This window comes from Rhinolophus sinicus, linkage group LG12, assembly GCF_036562045.2.
Source record: "Rhinolophus sinicus isolate RSC01 linkage group LG12, ASM3656204v1, whole genome shotgun sequence".
In the NCBI taxonomy this organism is placed as follows: domain Eukaryota; kingdom Metazoa; phylum Chordata; class Mammalia; order Chiroptera; family Rhinolophidae; genus Rhinolophus; species Rhinolophus sinicus.
This window is the reverse complement of record NC_133761.1, coordinates 60,532,309-60,555,573: the sequence shown is the minus strand read 5'-3', so window position 1 is coordinate 60,555,573 and position 23,265 is coordinate 60,532,309. Positions and strand designations below refer to the sequence as shown.

General features: G+C 39.0%; 1 protein-coding gene across 1 annotated transcript in view; it reads right to left on the bottom strand.

Annotated features, from left to right (window-relative positions):
* The window catches only part of USH2A (usherin), a 582,349-nt gene that overhangs the window by 430,579 nt on the left and 128,505 nt on the right, over positions 1 to 23,265 (bottom strand). Inside the window, exons 14-16 of the mRNA XM_074316330.1 lie at positions 15,954 to 16,117; positions 6,358 to 6,516; positions 693 to 1,187 (exon numbers count right to left, since the gene is read on the bottom strand). Coding sequence (XP_074172431.1) covers positions 693 to 1,187; positions 6,358 to 6,516; positions 15,954 to 16,117 — 818 coding nt within the window. The remainder of the gene's footprint in view (positions 1 to 692; positions 1,188 to 6,357; positions 6,517 to 15,953; positions 16,118 to 23,265) is intronic.

The following is a 23,265-nucleotide window of genomic DNA, read 5'->3' as shown; positions in this document are numbered from 1 at the left end:
GTATTTTCAAATTTGGGGATTTTAATTTGATTATCTGCTTAACCGAGCCCTGTTTGCATAAATATTGGAATATTATAGCTAATTTCTACTCAGTTTTATCAAATAACTTTTAAAAGTCTAAGAAAAAAGGTTTTAGCACAATAAGTACATGATATTAAGTAACTGAAAAAAAAAAATCTATGAATGTGTATTTGGCCTATATAACAGGGTTCAATTGTATGAACACAAAAATTAACTTAATGGAGTCTGCTAGCATATATATATATATATATATATATATATATATATATATATATGGTATTATTTTATATCCTTTTCTTGCCTAAAAGAGAAAATTTACTGCTTATGGGTGCCCTAATTTGTGACACAGTCAAATATAATGCATTTCATAAGTGAGTTTCAAATTAGAAACATAATTTGTGTTGTGGCAGATGTCATTAAGAGCAAAGATAATATTAGCCTTTTAAGGGGCAATTTAAATGAATGGAATTTATTATTAGATTAAAGACATACACTCATTCTACGAACCAGGACAAGTAGTATCTTCTATCTTTAGCAATGGTTTCTCAATTATTATATCTTGCAGTTATAAAAATAAATATATTGCTAGACTCTTATTGCACAATTCCAAATGCCTAGATCCGAATTTGTGTTTTGCCCAAGAAGGGCACATCTAGGCCTTGAATTCCTACCATTTGGTTGCACTGGTGGAGACCATTCCACATGGAGTTCTGTGGAACTGATCTTTCGTACCCCAGGTGGGTCCAGCCTTTGGGGAGGTGCCTGGGCTGTCATCACCGTCAGGGGGGAGCTGTGTAAACAACCCCCCCTAGTACAGGCCTGCACAGAAAAACGGTAGTCGGTGAATGGAACCAGGTTCCAGATGGTAGCTGACGTTTCATGGCCTTCATAGGAAACACACGGCTGGATGTTCTCTACAGGAGCACAGGACAAAATATATTTCTCTACAGGACCAGAACGATTTGAAGGTGCAGTCCAGGTAAGTGTCACAGAGTCTGAGCTAATAGGAAAGATATAACTTAAGTTCAAGTATCCGTCTGGGACCCCTGGATCTGTCCTGTAGATGACAGCTGTGCTTCTGGTGGAGCCATGCACATTAGTGGTCTTGATATCATAGGAGTATGAGGTGTATGGTGACAGGGCAGTGTCTACAAAGTACTGGATATCTGAAATCACAGGAGAAAAATAAGAAGAAAATAGTTACAGTCCACCAATTGGTAAGAAATCATTTCTAATTGTTTCCTTCTTATACAACAACTACATAAACTAAACCAATCCTCTCTTTCAAATAAGAGTATGGTAAATATTTTAAAAACTGAAATAAAGCAAATCCTGATTATATTTATCGTGTAGTATAATGTAAGAAAAGTGTCTTTTGTAATGAAGAGCATTTAGAAGACCTTAAGCTCTTGCTTTGTTCTTTATATAATATAGTGAGTGTCCCTTTTATAGAAGGTTCAAAATTTTTGGTGTTTTTTTTTTCAATTCACTGAAACAGAAATAACCACCTTTCTTCTATGTAAACTGTTTGCCTGTTAAACACTAATGCACTGGCCCAAGGGTCAGCAAAGTACCACATCTGTCACCTGGCCAACGGCTTGTTTGGAACGTTTCGTGAATTTCTGACCCATGTAAACTGTGAAATTATAAATGTGTATTGTTACTACACAGTGCTAAATTTTAGAGACATTTGCTATTAGCAATGGGAAATTTACACAAGATAAGTCCTGGGTAAATGGGATTCCTAGACATGAAGGATTGCAAAGAGAGTGAGAAGGTAGAAAGAAGTTAAAAAAAAAAAAGAAAGTGGATAAGAAGTGGACACGATCAGGCATGTGCCTGGGACATGCCATCCTCTAAGGGGACAGACAGTAAGTGAGCTGTAGGGTCAGGAAGCATAGACATGCCAGGGTGCCTGCTGGCTACTCGTTCATGGGCCTCTTTGTAAGGGAAGTAGGCGGGGGGTCCATATATCAATATGAAGATCCGGCAATTTAAATGCCTACAGATGAAATAGTTAAGTATCCAGAGCCTGGTTTTAATCCACAGGGTTTCTTGGTTTTCTGAACGGTGAGGATGCTGCTTTGAGAGCCAGTTACCTTCTGTGTCTGGGACAAGATGATCCATCATCCTTGGGAAGGCCAAAGGTGGACCAAGGGACATGAACAACAAATCGCAGAAGGTCCCAAGCAAGGGAAAGAGCCTAGGGCAGGCAGAGCTACTGGTTGTTCACAAGGACCTAAACAAGCTGGAAATAAACATGTGTGTACTAGCTTCACGTATCGGAAAGATATGCCATGAGAATGCCAACACTTGAGATCTGGCCAGCCTCACCTCACAAATGAGCCAGCATCCTCTAAACATTCTATAGAAGCAAAGGACCAGAGGGGAGCTGCCTTCCCCAAAATGCCACCATGGTAGTAGGGGGAAGGCAAGATCTGAAGACTGGATGACAGGAGTGAAGGCCACAGATTAAATCTTCATGTCCTCCCAAAATTCCGATGCTAGAAACTGAAGGCCCAAGGTGATGGTAGCAAGCGATGGAACCTTTGGGATTAGGTTATGCGGGGAGACCATAAATGGAGTCAGTGCCCTTAAAAAAGTGGCCAGAAAGATCTCTCCTCCCTTCCACCACATGAGGACACAGGAAGAGTTCGGCAATCTGCAACCCTGAAGAGGACCTTAGCAGAACCAGACCATGCTGGCACCTTGGACTTCCTCCAGAACTCCGAGTAATACATTTCTGTTGTATACAAGCCACCCAGCCTGTTTGTTTTTTGTTTGTTTGTTTGAATAGCAGCCTGAATGGACTAAGACAGTGAACATCTGAGCAGAACTTCTGCTATATATGTCATCACAAATTCTTCATGAAAATATGTTGAGTATTGTACTAGAGTTTAACCAGGACACAGAAACCAAAGAGTAATTTTGGTTTACTTATCTATGTCCCCTTTCAATAATGAGAACTATTTATTCCTTCTATGTTTGTATTTCTAGTGGGTCAAACAGTTCCTGGTCTGGAGTAAGCACTGAATACAATTTTATGGAATGCATAAGTGAATGAATGAAGAATTTTCCATATATACTTGATTTATTTTTCTGGGCAATAGTATTAACAGCTTTATAAAAACAATTGTGTTTCATTTTCTCTTTTTTCTTTCTTATCTTCTCCCTATATTTTCCATTTCTCTCAGCGGGACTATCTTATCACTTGTTACACTGATCCTTTGATGTAGTATGGAATAAATTATAATGATATTAAAGGTGGGAATGAAATCCTACAATTCACTAAGATATATCATTGTCTGAAACTCAAGTTAAACTATGTTAATGTCAAACTAGTCATCCTGTATTTCCCCTATGGAAGTATTTCCCTAGAGTGACATTTTAAGGCTCTCTCTCTACTTGTGGCATTCTAAATGAGGAATGATTTAACTGTTTGTGAATTTGGTGGTGGAGGGGGGAAGCAAAGCATGCTCCAACCAGTCCATTGATTTTTTCTCTTTTCTAATCTGTCTTCCTGCTGCAGAGAAAGTATATTCTCCAATCTGGCTTTCATCAGTAATAACAATGGTTTTTATTTTAAATTTCCATCTTCCTGATTCCTATATTTAATGTTTTTTTAGTTTTAAACTCAAGAAGGAAAAAGTATGATTTATGGGCCATCCCCTAAAACTTCAATACTATTGAAAGAGTGCTATTTCCTATGATATCTGTTCTCTTCACATCTATGACACAGAAAATGCCTGTGGGCCACTGAGTTCAGGCCTTCAGGGGAGATGATATTAGGTGCTGATGCTATATAACTCCCAATGCGCTAACATGACTTCTACCCCTTTCTCTTCCACTTTTGAAAACGTATATACTAGGCAAATGAGTGAGATTTTATTTAGGGGAACCATTGACTATACCTTCCTTTTTGATAAGGTGATTATTCAGCAACTTTAAAATTATTCCACCATTATTAGCATGTAATTACTAATCACCAATAATCTGCAAGCTCTAAAGATGATGGCACTCCTGTTGTCATGATCTTAGGTTGGAAACTGCTGACCTACAGGATCCCATAGTCCACCTGACCAGCTACAAAACATTTTTAATCTAACAAGGAATCCTCAAACCAATGCTATTAATTTTCTTTGAAAAGTTCAATGATTCCCCACCTATAATTCCAAACACCTTTACTTAACCAAAGATTTGTGTTCATCTCACTGAATATAAGGACTGCTCCCTTCTCATGTTACACATGGTACCCACACACTGGAAGCAGAATAATAAACATGAGGCTATTATTAGAATGATACAAAGTTCTGAGAGCATTAACCAATTATTCTTACCGTTCAAATGCCACTATGCAGATAATTTTCACATCATAAATTATAGTGATGGTCTACAAATGCCAGAAGTAGCATTTTTTAAAGAAAAAATAAGGTTTCAGGAAATGATGCCTTGTTTAATAGAATGACAGAAATCTCTGGTGAATAAGTACACATTATGTAAGAAGTCATTATTTGGATTCTATACTAGTGCAATCATGAAAAGGAGCAGAGTATTGTACTCACATATAATGTTCTATAAAAGAGATCACAGAATGTTACTATAGAAAAACATACCTCTAGATTGAAGGGTATAACTGAACTGTAATTTATTATTGAATTAGGTTGTATGGAAAATAGGGTGACCTTAATTTACCACTTCAGAAATAATTCAACCAGTGGTACTATCATCTTCAAAATCACTGTCAATATTTTTATAACTCACTCTACCCCTACCTCAAAGTTTACGTTTCAGGACACCTGGATCATGCTGATATTTGGAAGAAAATAAACATTCTAGTAGCAGGTTTTTAGGGTGCTTTGCCAATGTGGCAGATGCAGACAGATGTTCATTTCCCTCTGCAATCTGCACCATGAAATTCAGGGTTTCCATTAACTTCAGAGACGACTTGCGGTGCTGAAGAGATCTTTAGAGTTATCTGGAAGTGCTGGACATTATAATGTAGTTGCAAGTCGTACAGTGTTAGGTACAAAATTCTGTGCAAAAATCCTATGAAAATATATGCAAAATAAAACTGCATGCTATGCAGAAGTTTTAAAGCCAATCAAAATGTTAAATGAAGGCATCCGCCTAACCCTTTTGGGGAAGATTGTGGACCTTTGGTGTTCCCACATAGGTTTATACACTTTTCTAAGTAATGAAGTATGTGAAAGTCGAATTTAGAAAATTGGGTATTAAACAAAGAAAGCAAAATGGAAACTTGAATTGGCATCACCGTACAATGTTTCTTAAACCAGCCTGTAGCTAAACATGCCTAGAAGCAAATTATCAGAGGAGACAAAGCTGGAAGAATGTAATGTTTTCTACTTCTTCATCCTGTCTTTAGGGAAACTATATCTAAAACACCTCAGTGAATATTTTTAAAGACAATGTATCTCAACAACTTGATTTCTACAACGCCTTTAAAATGTTCATAAAAGATACAGATACAAAGATAGTGTGCACTGTTTATATCCTTTCTCTTTCCATTTAAGATCATATTGTCTTCTGTCCATTTTGAGAATTTAAAAAGTTGAATCCATATATAAGAAATACTTGATAAATTTTCTGTAATCCTTATACCCAGAGAAAACCACTGATCACTGTGTTTTAAGTCTTCCAGTAATTTTATATATTTTTGAGTTAAAATATAATTCATAGATTACCTTAAATAATACATCATGAACATTTTTTATTCATTAATATGTAAACTAAGATACCATTTTAAGGCAATCATATTCTACAATTTACTTAACAATGTACCAGGATTCTACTATGTCATGTACCATAATTTATTGAAAGATTTTTGAATGTCTGAAGATTTTCAATATTTTGCTATTACAAATAGTGTTGGTTTGAAATTATTGTGATTTGGGGTCCATTTATAACTATCCAATTAAGATAAATTTCCTAAAGTAAACTTGCTGAGTCAAACAGTATCCAAAAGGATGAGGTCTTGCATACATTTTAACAATTTATCCTGCATGAAAAGTCGTACCAGTGAACCCACACAGATATGCTAGCAGTTCATGTAAGTTCCAGGTCCTCATCAGTGCTGGATAGAGTCTTTTTTCTTTTCATCTTTGGGACTCTGATAAGCATTAAGGGCTTATCAAATAAAAGCTCAATCATTTTTATTGCGTTTGGTTGATTCCTAGTGAGATTTGTAATTCTCTCTCTGCTTGAAGCACTCTGTGCTGCAGAGGAAACCACAACATTTATCCTGAATGACAAAGAACTGAACTAATGTAACCATTCTCAGAATATTCTATCTTTCCATCACCAAACCTTTACACTCACTGTATGGGTATTGATCTTCAGTTGCGTAGATTTCAAAACCGTCCCTGAATAAACTGTAAGTAAGCCAGTGGGCATTGGGAGACTCAGGTGGACTCCAGGAGAGATTGATAGCAGAAGAACTTTGAACTTGTCCTCTGGGTGGAGGTTGCTGGGATGGAGCTAAATTACAATGGAGAGAGCATTTATTTATTAGCATAGGCAATCAATAAGCACACAAGGAAACTGAAGTAAGATATCCAGCAAAGAGGCCTGATTCAGAATTACTTTATCAAGAAGACATGTGGTTTACCAAGACATTAATAAACAAAGGTTACATATCACAAATTTCTAAAACAAAGCTTTTTATCTGTAAACATAAAACAAATTTGTAGGTCAATGGAGCTGATAGAAATATAGTCGGGGGGGAGAAAAACCCACAGAAGTTTATATTAAGCACTTCTTTCTCCTTTTTTTTTTTTTTCTGTTGTTGAGAAACCACCCAAGGATGCATAACACATTTTCTACTTAACTAATGGAAGAGTTGACACAAATAAGGTCCACGAGGACTTGAAATTTAAGCAGCATGATTTTGGGATTTTTTAAAAGGAAGTTTTCCATTGCATTAAGCACAATGCCTCAGCTTCACAGGGCACAGAGTAAAAGAAAGGATAATAGTTGGTGATACAAACAGCTATGGATGTTGCAGATGATAAATAGGCTAAATATTAGCAAGGAACAATTTCAATGTACTGTATGGATACACCAGCACCTGCTAGAGATGCTATGATTGTTGAAGCAACATGACTGTGCTATCAGGTGCATAAAAGCATCCGACGCACCACTTTAGTAATATTTTGTATAATATAAACATGTACCACGAAAACATGGTCTCTTATCACCCTATATTTTCCTCAGTTTCCCTATTATTGAGTGTAAGCCTTCATTCCCCACCCCCAGAATACATAAACATAAAGGAAAAAACAACGCCTAACTATTCTTTTTAAGGACAATTAACCACCCGTTTATTTATCCCTTCCGGTTTAGCAGAATGCATAATCCTCCATCCATTTAGAGAAGCACAGCCGAATCAGACTCTCTCAGTAAATAAGATGTCAAAGGTACAGGTGTTGTGTTACCTTATTTTTAAACCATTAATATTTTTGTCTAAGAAATTTTACAAAGTCCTGTACAGAAATGGGTCAATCAAATAATTATCGATATTTTTATACGAAATATCTGCAGTCACTAGGTAACTGCCAGGGTTTCAGGAGAAAAGAGAGAGCGTAGTCAAATTAAGGCCTATGTTGAAGAGTTTAACAAAGAAGTGATTTTTAAAAAGGTGAGCAGAGGGTAAGAAGCACTAGGGCAAGTTGACAGCCGAGCTCTTCTACTACCATTTCCCCAAAATAAGACCTGGCCGGACCATCAGATCTAATGCTTCTTTTGGAGCAAAAATTAATATAAGACCCAGTATTATATTATATTACATTATATCATATCACACCCGGTATATTATATTATATTATACCCGATATGATATGACATGCTATGCTATGATATGATATGAAATGATATATGATATTATAAAGACCCAGTCTTATCTTACTATAAGACTGGGTCTTATATTAATTTTTGTTCCAAAAGATGCATTAGAGCTGATTGTCCGGGTAGGTCTTATTTTCGGGGTAACACAGTATTTGCCTCAAGGGTCCTCAGAACCGCACCCCCTGCCCCCGGGGTCTGTCTTCAGGACCGACTCAGCACAAAGCCCTACTCCTGGCTGAGATTTATTATAGCAGAAGGATACAAAATACAATCAACAAAGGGAAAAGGCACAGGGGTGACATCCAGGGGAACCAGCCACAAGCTGTCAGTCACACAGGATGTGCTCAAGTCCCCCAGCAACACGCCAGGTGAACATGTGTGAAATGGTGCCAACCAGGGAAGTCCATTAGAAGGTCAGTGTCCAGGGTTTGTCTGAGGCTATTCTTATAGACAGCTTCTGTCTGCATGAACAGTCCCCCAAATTCCAGACTGCCAGAAGGAAAGCAAGGGGTAAGCAGAAACCATTTGATTGGACAAAATGTACGGGACAGTGAGCCACTCCTATAAGCTTGAGGGATGGTGGGAACCCTCCCAAAATCCAAGTTCCCAGATGCCAGTCAAAGGCCAACTTTGCAAGCAGGTCCTTCAAAGCTACGCAGTCAGGCCTGCTATGGTAACTGTTTTCTATGCACTATGCCTAGCTGGAAAGGACTCAGCACTCTGGGACAGAAAGGGCTGTATGAAAAGCATCACTTGACAGGAGCATGACCACGCACAGCACAATCCAGCCAGCTTAGGGCCACTCCTACACCGAGATGAGAAGCTGGCTGTTAAATATACTGACTTGCCTTTCCACTAGCCCTCCAGAGGACAGGCAGGTTCCTGCTAGTAGCTGTAGAAAACTGAGTCAGAAGACAAGGGAGCAGGCTGATGCAGACCACACAGTCCTGGGGGTTAGATTGAGGTAGGAAGGTGTGAAGAAGGTGGGGAAGGTGGAGAAGGTGGGGATGGTGGGGATGGTGGGGCTTAGCAAAGTTATCCTGCATACCCGGTAAGACTTTCAACTAAGCACTGTTACTAATCCATCAACAGCCATGAGTGAGACACTCCATTTTAAAGACATGATATTATCTAATAATAACAATTTAAGAAAGCATTTCAAGAGCACTGACTTTGAAATATATAAAATTCCATATATCATGCAGAGGCTTCCTGAAGACCTGTCTTTAATCCTGTGGCACATAATATTGATATCATATTTTTAAAGAAAAAGATTCAAACTAGATACACTCTCGCTCTTCCCCTTTAATTTACCCTTTCTTTTTGTCCTTTGGAATTGCATTGTTATGTTAAAATTCTAACTGCTCATATGTTTATTTTAGATCCAGGACAAGAGTTGTTACAATCTCAAGATGACACATGAAAACAGCACTTTATATTTTTGAATTCATGGATTGGCCATATTTGACATGGTCACTTTGAATGAACACTAACAGTGCATTTTGTCTTTCAGTGAATTTTCATTTAGGGCTCTTAAATCCTATTGTTCTTGCCGGAACCACAAAGATCATAAACTGTCTCATTTACAGCACTCTGAAACAGCCTTGCAATCCATGGCAATTTAATATTTTTTTAGTGAACACTAGTGACCACATTTAAAACTCTGCATGTTATCTGGAACACAACAGATTTCAGGGTTAAAGCAATCAAAAGCGACCTTCAGACTATTTTCTAAGACAGTGAAATACTTTTAGGATGACTGAGAGAGAGAGAGATGTGTCAGTCCCATGTCAAAGGGTATCGAAAATGATTCGTATTACATGAAAATTTCCTTGGCAACAAACACTCACACATGCAAACACACACTGGCTCTGTCAAACATTTAAAGTCGATTATGTGTTATGACCACCTCTAACCACAATCGCATCCAACTAAACAGTATAAATGACTAGTGCCGTTTGACATTTACATGAGAATTTTCAGAGACCTGAAGGTTTAGGTGATTCAATCCCACTCTGAGAATAAATATGAAATGCTGGGCACAAGATAATTTGAACCCACCCTTTACGTGCTGCGATTTCTGAGAAAAGGATCACATATTAATCAAAATTGCCAAGAATGTGCGTTGCCTATGTCAGACGCTCATTTAAGGAAGCAAAGCATAATATTGTGACTACATCCATCTGTTTAGGAGCCATGAGTTTTAATTTTGGCTTGGGTACTTTGGTAGTCATGTGACTGTAGCCAAATTTTGATTGGACCCTCTGCACTTTTCCTCATTTATAGTAGAGGATGATAATGTCTACCTCTCAGGGTTATTCTGAGTACAAAATGAGTGTGTGTATGTGTACATGTATACATATGTGTGTGTGTGTATAATATATATATATATATATATATATATATATATATATATAGTGTTCAGTAAATACAACCTTCTTTCTCTCTACCCTCAAAATATATAGAAAGACCATCTTGATTCTTACATCCAAGAACCAATCATAGAGGGTTTCTTTGACAATAGGTACACACAAATAATATTTTCTAATGGGAATATTATACTCTGTTTTAATATCTGAATGGGAAAGTAATCTCTCTCTCTCTCTCTCTCTCTCTCTCTCTCTCTCACACACACACACACACACACACACACACACACACACACACCTCGAACTCATACGTCTAATTCCAGAAAGACACTGGAGAGCACATGGTCTAGCATGAAAGGACCAAGGAGCAGAAATAACGTTGTGGAATTACACTGTCGGTTGCCTGAACACATGGGGCAAATGCATGATGCTTTCCTTATTCAAATCCAAAATGAGATGATGAGGTAACATATGGCAACGATGGCTGATGGGACTCTAAACATCTACGTTCTTTGTAGGAGTCTCATTCTGCTAAAAGAGGGACACTGTGAATTTGTGAACCATATTCTTAACAATATATGCAAGAGAAAACAATGATGAGAAGAACGACGTATCTGGACCTGATTCTGCTCAACAGACGATCATGGGATTGGTTGGAAACAGTGAACAACTAGGAACATTTGATGAAACACTGTGTGTGTATGTATGTGCGTGGAGGTGTGTACCTCTCTCTCACGAAAGGCTGGGTGGTTTGTGTCTGTGAAGACAAGGGTCTAGACTCCCTCTATCTCTTTGCTTTGCCATCCCTAGAAGGTTCTGTTTGTCTACATGGTCCCAGGTGGATGGCCACCGAATCCACATCCAATTCAGCAGGAAAGGGAGAGGTGGAGGGAATGCTCCGTGTCGCTGAGGGTACAACCCAGGACTGCCGCCTGTAACTTCTGCCCACACTATTTCAGCCAGAAGTTGAGTGACATGGCGATACCTCACTAACTACAGGACAGATGTGGCCACAAACCCAGCTCTGAGCTATATTAACAGAAAACAAGTGGGTGATGGTTACTGAAGACAACTGAAAAGTGTCTTCCACAGATGAGATTAAAAAATAAAACAATGTCTAGATAATCATGAAATATTTTCAAAGAAAAAGAAGAGATTAGGGTGCTTCTAATGAAGCCAGCATGAAGAGTTTAGCGATAGGAAAATGGACAAATCGTCAAAATAACTATTTCTGGAAGCTCTACATCAAACATGGGCAGACAATACAGAACATTTATTTTTCACAAAGCAGTAGAGCTTTGACTAGAAACCACAAGAATCTGTGGCCTTTCTGTGTGGGGTTGTTCCCATATTTCCCGTTCCATAGGCTAGTATGTTAGTTTTCCCTGAGTAGGGCTGGCTATAAATGTCAGCAGGTTTGGTACCCTAGGGCACTAAATGACTTGATTTGGGGTTGGGGACAAGAATTCAGAGCTTTGCCATCGAAAAGTGGCAGACTCATTTGAGAACAATGAGGGAAACACACAGATTTGCTAGCTTGAGGATGTGCTTCCAGCTGGGTTAAGTAGTGAACTAAGCAGAGAATAAACCAGGAGCTCCTGGGTATGAGCAAGCCGTAGGAGACCTGAGATCAGGCCCCCATCGTTCCTGGCTGACTGGGAAACTATGCACAGTGGGGAAAACCAAGTCCGTGAGAACGAAGGCCAACCAAGAGTCGAGAACTAGTTATAACTCTGAATACATTCTGCCAACCGTGCACATACTGAATGGCAGAAGCTGCCTGGTCTGAAAGTGTTAAAGCATGAGCATTGCCCAAATCATTGGCTGATTCCTACACAAGGATGACGCCTAGGAACCCAGGCTACACATTACAAATAAAATAAAATAAAGTAAAGTAAAAAGTAAAGTAAAGTAAAGTAAAGTAAAATAAAATAAAATAAAATAAAATAAAATAAAATAAAATAAAGGATTAGAGACATCAGCAGCTGTACACTACAATAAAGTTTGCACCATTTAAGTCTATGCAAATCACACACACACAAAAATCTAACAACTTTAGTGTCTTCAACATAACATGACAACACACTCAAAGACTCATAAAAAAGACAATCAACAGAAATAGATTTTGAATGGTCCCCAATGTTGAGTGTAGCAAACAAACAGTAAACTTGAAGCTAATGCAATATGATTTCTCTGATCCACAGGAAAGAGGAAAAAAAAACAAAAAAAAGATGGAGCAAAAATGAGCAGAGCCTCAGAGGCCTGTGAGAAAATGTCAGGTGTGCCATGCACCAACATATGTGTAACGGGATCCCCCAAAGGAGAAGAAAGGCAGAGAAAGGGGCAGAAAATAAAACTGTGGTTGCCAGGGGCTGGGAGGAATGGGGACATTAATGTTTGATGGGTACAGAGCTTCAGTTTCACAGGAAGAAAAGAGTCATCTCCACGATACTCTCGTGTGTATTAAACCATAACAGCGACGACTGCACAACATTGGGAATATATTTAATATCACTGACCTGTGCATTTAAAAATGGTTAAGATGGCAAATTGTGTTATGTATATTTTAACATAAAAGTATATTTATACTTAAAAGTTAAGTATATTTATACTTAAATATTAAAAAAATATGTATACTTAAAAAAGGAGAGATATAAGAACATCTCTGATAAGTAGGGATAAAGTAAATATTTAGGACAAAAAGATGGATACATAAGCAAGGATAAAAGTAACAGTGAGTAGAGTATCAAGAAAACTTATACAAAATGAGCTATATGAAGAGTTAAAAAAGATATATGTGCAAAAACATATGTATCATTAAAAAGTTTCCTTAGAGACTAAATACACACACACACACACACACACACACACACACACCATGTTTCCCTGAAAATAAGACCTAGCCAGACAATCAGCTCTAATGTGTCTTTTGGAGCAAAAATTAAAATAAGACCTGGTCTTATTTTACTATAAGACTGGGTATAATATATAATATAATATAATATAATATAATATAATATAATATAATATAATATAATATAATATAATATAATATAATATAATATAATATAATAAATACCGGGTCTTATATTAATTTTTGCTCCAAAAGATGCATTACAGCTGATTGGCGGCTAGGTCTTATTTTCGGGAAAACATGGTATATATTAAGTTCATAGCCAGAAGTTTAGGGCAAACTGCAATATCATTGATTAGGAAAGTATACAGAAAGCAGAACTATTAAATATTTGTTTTCCTTCTGTTTCTGCTAAGGAGAATGACTTTCATTTTGCAAGCATGAAACAGATATTGATAGGAAAGGAGTGTATCCCACAACGAGTGAGCATGATATCAGAGAGGGCCTAACTACTTTATTTGAAATCAAATCAAGTCTCCTGCCCTCGGAAAATTATATCTTAGGATTCCTACCCCAACTCCCCACCAAAAGAAAAAAAAAAGAGAAAGAGAGAGAGAAATCACAGATGCTATTGTTCAACTATTGTCGATGGTCTCTAAGGAAATGGAAAAGATAATCGTTCTAAGCCCACAGTCCCCAAACTGTGCAGAAGAACACCATAAAACTTTCTAATTTCCAAGGCAAACACATTCTTGACATCTGCTGGACAGAGAGAAAAATACTAGGCCGAGGTAGTTCACAGTTTCAACAATAGATAGCACTCCATTCCTTTCAATAACATCGTATCTTGGTGAAGCCGGTGGTTCCGGCTGTTGCTAGGATAAAAAGCAAGGAGCATGTGAAAATCAAGACGGACCAGGAGAGAAAGCAGACTCCCTTCACACTTGCCCCACAGTTAGCACTTCCCAGTACTTCCTTTCATTGTCAGCGTGTCCATCACTGTTGCTGACTACGTTCTGAGGTCCGCGGAAGGCAGGAATCCTGTCAAATAGTTTTTATTTATTTTCAATGAATTACCTCTGCTGATACTGAGCTTCTCCCTTTGCAGTTTTGTAAATTCTGTTCAACACAAACCTGAAACAGCAGCAGCAACCGCCACCACAGATGCTTGAAGGAACGTGTTCAATACTAAGGATCACGGCGTTAAAGAGATAGAAAATCAAAACGAGTTATGTCCAGGGAAGAAGAAGAATTACAAATATGAAAGTTGGGTTTTGGTTTTGGTTTTTGTTTTTTTAATAATTAAATATTGGATGCATTTGGAAACACCAAGAATGCGTAGCACAGAGAAGGAAAGACATAACTTAGAAGTCAACGTCTGCCACTATTAAGAAAAGTAGGCCAGGTTTCCAGCGACCAGACTATCCGGTTTTGCCCGAGGTATAATTCCTAGACTGTGTCTCAGGCGCAAGAATAGGTAGCAAAAAGTGGAGCTGATGCCAACATTTTCACACAAACTCCGTGACAGAACCGATCAGAAATTGCTAAGATACGGTATGTTATCTGTAAGGCTGTCACAATTCGATTTAAATGGTGAGCTACAACTGACATCCAAAGGAATGTACTAGAATTTCGGTTGCACACACATCAATCAATTCTATAGCTAATCAATGAATGATAGATATTAATTAAGTGTGCAATGAAAGCCAGAGTTGTGTTTAGACTGTATTTACATACAGGCAATGATGAATGAAGGTCCTTTCTCAAGGGTAGCATACATACCTGCAGTTTTACTTATACTAAAATCCAGACGTACCAGTGAAGCTCAGGATACTGACGAGAAACTACACAGGTACCAAATCTAAATATGTCTTGTTAACCATTAGCGACACCCTGCCTTTCATTACTCTTCTCTCTTCCTTAAATGCAAGGTCCCAGGCATGTTTGTTTAGGACCATGTGTCCTGACTCACGGCGTTCCCTAGCATGGAGACTCACGAGAGTCTCAGGGCACCCCAAGGGGCACACACACTGTGCCACATGTTGCAGAGGGCTCTTTACCACATGCATTCAGCAGGCCTATAGGAATTCTGGAAAAGGTAAGGATAGAGGATCTTGAAGTAAATATAAAGAAATCATCAATACGTTATGATTTGTAGGACTGCATGGGCCCTTGTGAAGTCTATTCAATGAACTGGAAAATGGTGTTGAGAAGTCAAAAGACACTCGGATGAAATCTTTCGCTTCCGGGAGTTAAAACTACAAGTGTGAGAGTTGTTTCAACAACAAATGCAAGTGAAAACAGAAAGACAGGAGTATCAAATATAAGAGTTAGCAATAGGATGTCATAAATAATGATAATGATAATTGCTATAATATCAATAAACAAATAATGGTAGTGTAGTGCCATTAACATTTTGTGGGCTGGAAGGACATAAACCTCATCATAAATAAGTATAAATCTTCCATTTGTTATAGAAAATTGCCTGGAAATGTTGTGTGGTGGCGTAGCCAATTATTTTGGCTTAACCGGTAACATCTTGATTGTCCCACGGAAAATCACGGGTGCTAGGAAACCATCAGTCGGGAACACCAGGATTCTGGTTACCGTCCTACCAATCCAACACATCATTGCAAATGCCCCACGACTAATATAATCATATCACCATTTTCCATGATCTAAGTAAGTGAAAAGAACACAACTTTCATCAGTGTAATTTTTTTCTTTGTTTTTCATTTCTCACCTACATTCCTCACACGGCACCTAAGCCTTTCCAATGAGCTCTCAATGGGCTCTTGACTCTGTGTGATGTTTTTTAGCACACCAGCACTGGGCCGGAGTTCACTTACTTTTGCTGCAGCCCAGCGGATTGGTGGCATCCAGGTGGCTAGCCCTGGGAATGCAGGCATCGCACTTGGAGCCGGTGACAAATCGTTTACAGAAACACTGGCCCGTGACCAAGTGACAGGTCTCATTCAAGGCTCCTGAGAGATGACAATTGCAAGGCTGACATCTGAAAACGAGACAAATAAACCATCAAAGCGACTCACACTTTGATTAATAATTCACAGTCTAAGTCTCTTCTATTGACAACCCTGTAGAGTAAGATGGTCCGTTGTAGCCAATATACTGAAAAGGATGCTTGAGTCAGACAAACATGAAGCAAAACGAAACAGAAAAAACATCTTTACCAAAACGCCGCTCACAACAGAACCTTCTGAAGAAGGCCTTCTTTCTCTTTGTAAACTAATGAATGGCGAAAAAGCATTATACACAAGCCAGAACACGTTGTATGGATTATTTTGAATACTGGTTGTTCAATTAAGAATATTATAAATTTTGCTTTATCACAAAAGCAGTTATCCTAACAGCTAAAAATTAAGAGTAGGTAACCATAAAATCATCTTTTCAAGTATGTATCAAGTTGTGGACAGAAAACTAGATGTAACAATCATTGCTTCCCCTAAGAATCTTGAAATCCTACATCTGGTTTCACAAAGACGAAATTTCACTAAGAAAACAGTTTGAGAAAGACCTGTTCCAATACTGACAATGGCTTAATGTATATCACATTTCATTTCCAGTTTTATGCAATAAACTCACTTAACAAGAATGGCTGGAGAATAGAGCATTATTCAGACCTATGAAAAGATGCTAGTGATTTACATGTAATGAGAGAATTTCAACTTAAAATTTCTTTGACCCTGAGTTGCATATAAAAATCACTGTCTATGAAGGAACCAAAACTTGTTCCTTCAGAGCGAAGTTTTCAAACTCGCAGGCTAGGCCAAAGTCACTGATTAGGATAAGCCATTTCGGTGCCCTGAATTATTTGAGGAGCAAAACCGGCACGTGAGAGACACCCATTCACCTTTAACAGGGACTTTCCCTAGCAGACATTTAATAACAACATTATGGATGCACTTATATTTTCTAATAAAGATGCTGGACGGAAGAGTTACTTGATCCCACTGCAATTTTTATGGTGTGATCTCTTGGGTGATCATTCAACGCCCTTAAAAAGGCTGATAAAAGCTAAGGCTGCTAAATAAGCTGCAAATTTGTTTTATGGACTAATATCACCTAGGGAATGAATAAAGTACAGTGTCTCTTGAAAACCGTAGTTTGCCCTTTTTATGTCACGATAAAAGGACATTTTTCTCCTACAGACAAACTACAGTAAGTCCTTTATGTACAGACATTACATCAGAACTCCATTTTAAAATAGATGTTTTGTTAGGTTACTTAAGAATTAGAGCTGAAGAAAATTATGCATTGAAATTAAAATGGAACGATAGAAGAAACAAAATATCTAATTTGCTCTTAAGTTCATTATATGCTATTACTTAGAGTATATTGTGCGCAGGCTTTTTATGTCAGATCGGAAAGAATATCCAGTCAGAGGCAAGCTTCTCCCAATACACGTATTTATCAGCCCACCACTCATGAATAAGTGTCTCTTGTGTATTTCAGTTTTTATTACCATTCACTCATGAGACAATCACACTTATTTCACATACAGTACATTTAGAGTAACAGTTTCCAGTGTATAATTCCTTTCCTCGATGCTGTTCTATTTCCTTCCAGCTACATGCTTAACTCTAAGTCAGCTCTGTCAATATCCGTGGGGTATTAAGTTCTGAATGCAAATGGAATAAATAAATCACTTCTTAGGAAAGCATGCAGTGTTTGGAGTAATTAAATGCGACTATTCCTGGTTTTACAGTCTCTTATCCCAGCCATTGTTCTATCTAACTTATATGACTTGTTAATAATTGCTTGACTTCAGTAAGAGAGAAATTTATGTGAATGAAGTTCACAGGAGACTTTCCTGAATATTATAGTTTGTTTCTGGCCCAGAGGACAGTGAGGATAATTTTCTAATTAAGGCTTAAGTAAAATGATTCCTGTAAATTTCCCAGCCACTCAAATATAATTTTAAACATTTCCAAGACTCTTTAGCAAATAAGCTACAAGTTTGATGTCATTTTATAAGTTATCACTTCTCAGGAGTACCTCCTAAGTGAAATATGTTTCACGTTTATTAAAACAAAATTATACGTAATAAAGGAAAAGACATTTTAAGCTTAGAAAGAGAAACACCAAACTAAGATGAATTGTGATATTGATTTTGTCAGGATAAATGGTTTTTGTAATATTAATATAAAGAAACCTTTATTACACTGACTCTCTTGGTACAGCCAGAGCTTCTCCAGCAATCTGTTTAAAATCTTCATTTTTCATCCTTATGGGAAAACCTCACTGGCTAAATGGATTTCATAAAGAGTAATCTGTCAAGATTTATATAGATAAACAATTTGTGATGTTTATTGACCAGTTCATTATGGTAAACAAAACAGGAGTAAAGCGTCGCTAATCTCTGTCAGCACTCCGCCGTTACACCGTTCTGCGTGGGCCTCCGTGTCTACTGGACACAGTGGGAAAGAATCAGTTGCCACCTCTCTTAAATCACAAATCTCACCTATTTCACTTTCCAGAGAGCATCTTAAAGTTGAACAAACAACGAGAGAGTCACCCTACTTATTACTGTTGCAGAAACATCACTGTTACTGATGGAAGTGTGTTTTAATATGCCTTGCGTTGTCACACACGTCAGCCTCTGAGGGAGAGCTACTACAGGGGGTCTGGGGCCATGTTCCAGGGTGGAGGTCATTTTACTGATACCTCCTTTCTCTCTGGGGCCTCAACTCATGGGTGTCACCAGGCTGATTCGAATGTATTGAATCGCGTAAAAAACATTCAGTGAGGGTCAGTTATGTTCCAGGGCTGGAATCAGCACCAACGACATACAAATGAATAAGGCAGCATTGCTTCCGTCCTCAAGCAGCTCAGTGAGAAATGAAGAAGGGAAAGAGCAACAATCAAGATGTCGGCAGACTCTCTGGTGTCACAGAAAAGGGGCAACTACCTCGGCTGGTGGCAGGGGAGGGGGCATGGAATGGATTACTGGGAAGGAATCTTGGAGATGTTGGAGCTGAATATTAAAAGATGAATAGAAATAAGCCAGGCAAATTAGGGACGGAGAAAACAGAAAAGACACAGCAGGAGAGGGTGCAAAATTATAAGCGATTCCAAAAATGTGGGCTACAAATTCAGAATAAGGCGTAGTGACAGATAAAGCTCGAAACATAAGCGGAGGTAAGACGTTGCTAAATTAGGTGCAGTGGTGACAGTGGTGAGGAGCTTTAAGAACTTTTTAGTCAGTAAAATCCATAGGATGAGGTGGAAAATTTGAAAAGAGAACGAAGGGCCTGGAGTTCCTCCCGGTTTTCTAACTTGCTGACAGAAAGTTGATGGGGACACCGTTCAACATAAAGAAGGAAGGAGGAAGACACCTCACACTGCTGAGAATTTCAGACAAGGAATGTTCATGATTACTAACGAGTGGAAGAGAAAGAAGCTTCAAGTGAACTGGAGAAACCGGACAAAGAGCTTTCTTCCATGGGTCCCTAGCACAAAGATCACACAAGAAGGGTTCAATACCACTGCTGAATATATGACAATTGGGCTGTTTCGAGCCCTTTTTGACTGGCATAATCTCTCCTCCAGGAAGGCAGCACTTTCCTTTATGGGCCGGCCTCTGACTCTCTGATGCCAGTTCTCAGCTGAGTCCTTTTGTGCAGGTCCCGTGAGGCCAGTGTCCCCGGAAGAGTTTGCTTTTCCACTGGTTAAGATTACGTTTCTGCAGTGGAGGTGCGGTCTCACCAAGGTTCTTTGTAGGCCTTTCCTCACAGCCTACTGACGGCATCTGGATTTTCATGCAACTGGAATCAGAATCACAGGAGAGGAATATGGGGCTTGGAGATCCTCTTTGTGTGAGCTGAAAACCATACTCACGTGGCTTGTGGAAGAGGAAGTGAGTGCCATTGTCTCATCTAGGAGGGCAGGGAGAACAGTGCCCAAATCACCCCCTCTGCTGATGGCTACCCAGACACGAATAAAGGGACGCATAAGAACTGGACATGAGCTGTGACTCCCTTGCATCCAGGTAACAGTGGCATTCAAGTCCAGGGAGGTGAATGTCTGTCACCTAGAGAAGGGCTTGCTCAATATTCTCCCTTGTTGACACTCCACAGGGAGCACAGACTATGCCCCCATGTTAGTTACCAAGACCAACTATTTGTAAGAAATAAGAACCCCAGAAGATGCACCAGATTAACAATATCATACGTGTTTAGATGGAGAAGAAGCCCTACTGTCACTCTCCTTAACTCTTCATTATAGGAGCGTCATAACTCGGAGGTACGATCGCAGATTCAAATTCTTAAAGTGCTCTCGGGAAGAAGACAGATTACATTTATTCTCTGTGGCCTCAAGAAGGCAGAAGCAAGACTAGGCAAGAAGGTCACAGGAATGAAATTTTTGCTCAATATGAAGACTATATTTCTATTTTTTTTTTTTTTTTTTCAGAATTAGAGTTGTTACCAATAAATACGAACTGCTTCATGAGACAATAAACTCTTTCTACTTCCATGTTTCTGCGCAGAAGCTAAATGACCAGTTATTCTGAAAAGGGGATTTATGCAGAGAAATGTATACGGTCGAGTTTACCCAAAATTACTTTTAAGGTTCTTTCCATATCTAAAAATCTCCGATTCTATGATGCTTGCAGAGATTACATAACTTGCCCAAGGCGACAGCACATCTGGCTGCTAGGTCAGCAACCATTATTTATGAAAGACTAGGCAGTAAATCATTAAGGCTTCAGCTCTGCAGTAGTAACAGGAAAGTAGCCATAGACAGTAAGTAAAGAACAAATACTGCTGGGCTCCAATAAAACTTGATTCCCATAAAGGGGTGGCAGCCAAGGATGGCCTGCAGGCCACAGTTCATTGAACCCCGCCCGGTACAGTAGGTGGAATTCTGGCCCCCAGCGATGACAAAGGTCTCATATCTGGAAATTGTGAGTAGGTTACACCTTACGTGGTAAAAGAACATTTGCTGATGTGCTAAAGGATTTTGCAAGAGAGAGACGATCCTGTCTTATCCAAGCGCATCCATTGTAATCACAAAGCTCCTCCCAGGAGGAAGGCAAGAAGGTGATGGTAGGACAGAAACTACCTCAGAAGAGAGAAAACACTGCTTTGCCGGCTTTGAGGATGAGGAGGGAGCCACAAGCTAGGGATGCAGGCAGCCTCTTGAGCTGGGCAAAGCAAGGAAATGGATTTTCTCCTGGAGCGGCCAGAAGAAACACAGGTCTGCTGACACCGTGATTGTAGCCCAATGGAACAAATGTAGGATTGCTGACCTCCACAACTGGAAGATAATACATTCGTGTTGTTTCAGCCACTGCCTTTGCAGTAATGTATTAACTGCAGTGACAGGAAACCAATATGCCTGGTACAGCGGAAAAGCAGTAACTGGACTCTAGATATCCCGATGTCCAGCCTTGTACTATTCCTATTACAACACATTCACTAAATGCTACTAATTTATAAAAACTGACATTTCTCACAGAATCAAATCTGTTTAAGGAACTCATATTGTCTAGTGGTCACAGTAGATTGCAAAAATGACCGCAGTTCTTCATCCCTTTCTTTACGCAGGTCCTTTGCGACTAAGAAAGAGGAGAGTCTATTTTGCCACCGCTGAATATGGGTGGGCGTGTGACTTGCTCCGACCAATAGCAGAAGGCTACGATGACACTCTGTCACTCCCAAGCCCAGGACCCAAGCTCTTGCTCTTTCTGGGAACTCTGCCACCACCTGTGGGCTGGCTCCCAGGTGGGCCCACGACCTGCTCCCCTCAGACACCAGTGAGGACTCTCCCCAGTGTCCTCTCCATCACACCATAGAAGTTGTCACGCAAAGTTTTCTGCTTCCATTTGAAGTCATTGACCTGGTTCTCAGAGAAAAGACCCATTGCCATCCATTGGAAATATGCACGTGAAAGAAAAAGCGGACCAAATCTGTACCTTAGTGTTTGAATGCAGCAAGGCTGCAGTGAAACCCAACGTAATCTGGTCACAGGGGAATTTTAGTCTATGTGTTAGAAGTCAGAGCCCTGAGACTTCCCAGCCAGCCTACACCCCGATTCTCTACCATATGAGGAAAATTGCAACCCCATGTGTGTCAGCTGGTAACAGACAAGTAGTGATACATCTAGCCCCTTGAGGCTTCAAAAAAGATAAAATACAACTAAGAAATATAGAGAGAAGATGTCATTAGGGAAGAAACCTTGGGGGGTGAGGGGAGGTGATGTGTGGATGTTATGTAAGACAAACAGTGGTACAGCAGATAAACCGGAGCAGTCACAGGGGCTGTGGGAAGTAGGAATCGTAGTTACAGGTCAACTTGAGGACAGTGCCAGGAAGTGCAGTGAGTCACACACAGGTATAACTTCCAATGGAGACAAAGGCAATGTGGCCCATTTTTGTCTCATTGTTTTGGGTTTAGACAAATACGATATACTTTTTTTTTTCTTTCTTCATTGATTTTCCAGTGGGCAGACTTTTTTTGCTTCATTGTTTTCGATACTGATTAAATCATGTTTGCTTTATGTGTCAGAGGGAAATGAAGGGATTTTTACCCTTGGATCAGCTTTTTAAAATGCATGCCCTCTTTTCAGGATAGGTAACTTCTGAAGAATGAACCACTTGGATGAAAACGGGCAAATGATTTTCCAGCTTGTTATTGTTGTGTTGGGTGCAATTTTGTTGTTACTGCTGTGGTTTAGGGTCAGAGCCTATTTTATTTTATTTATTTCGCCCTTGGGAGTATAAAAATAGTTTAAAAACTAATCCAAGAGAAAAATACAACCAACATAGCTGTGTACATTAAAGAGAACACGAAGAAGGGGAAGGGAGATGTGTGAACTTCAAGGGGCAGTTAAATAGGATCCCATGAATATATGAATGGAAATAGCAGATAAGGAAATCAACTTATTTCCCAAATTGATGAAGAGATACCATGACATATGTATCTTCTCCTTGTTAACCAACAAAGTACTTATAATCTATTGTAGAATTCTGGGAATTAATGAAATAAATTTATACTTGTAAGCACCCACCACAGTACCGGGTTCAAGGTACAGTCAATTAACTTTAGCTGATGTTCTTTCTTTTTAAAAAAATTTTACTTGAGGGCATAAATGCTTATTTTCCTGCATTGCATGTCTGTGTATATTCAGACTAGGAGTGAT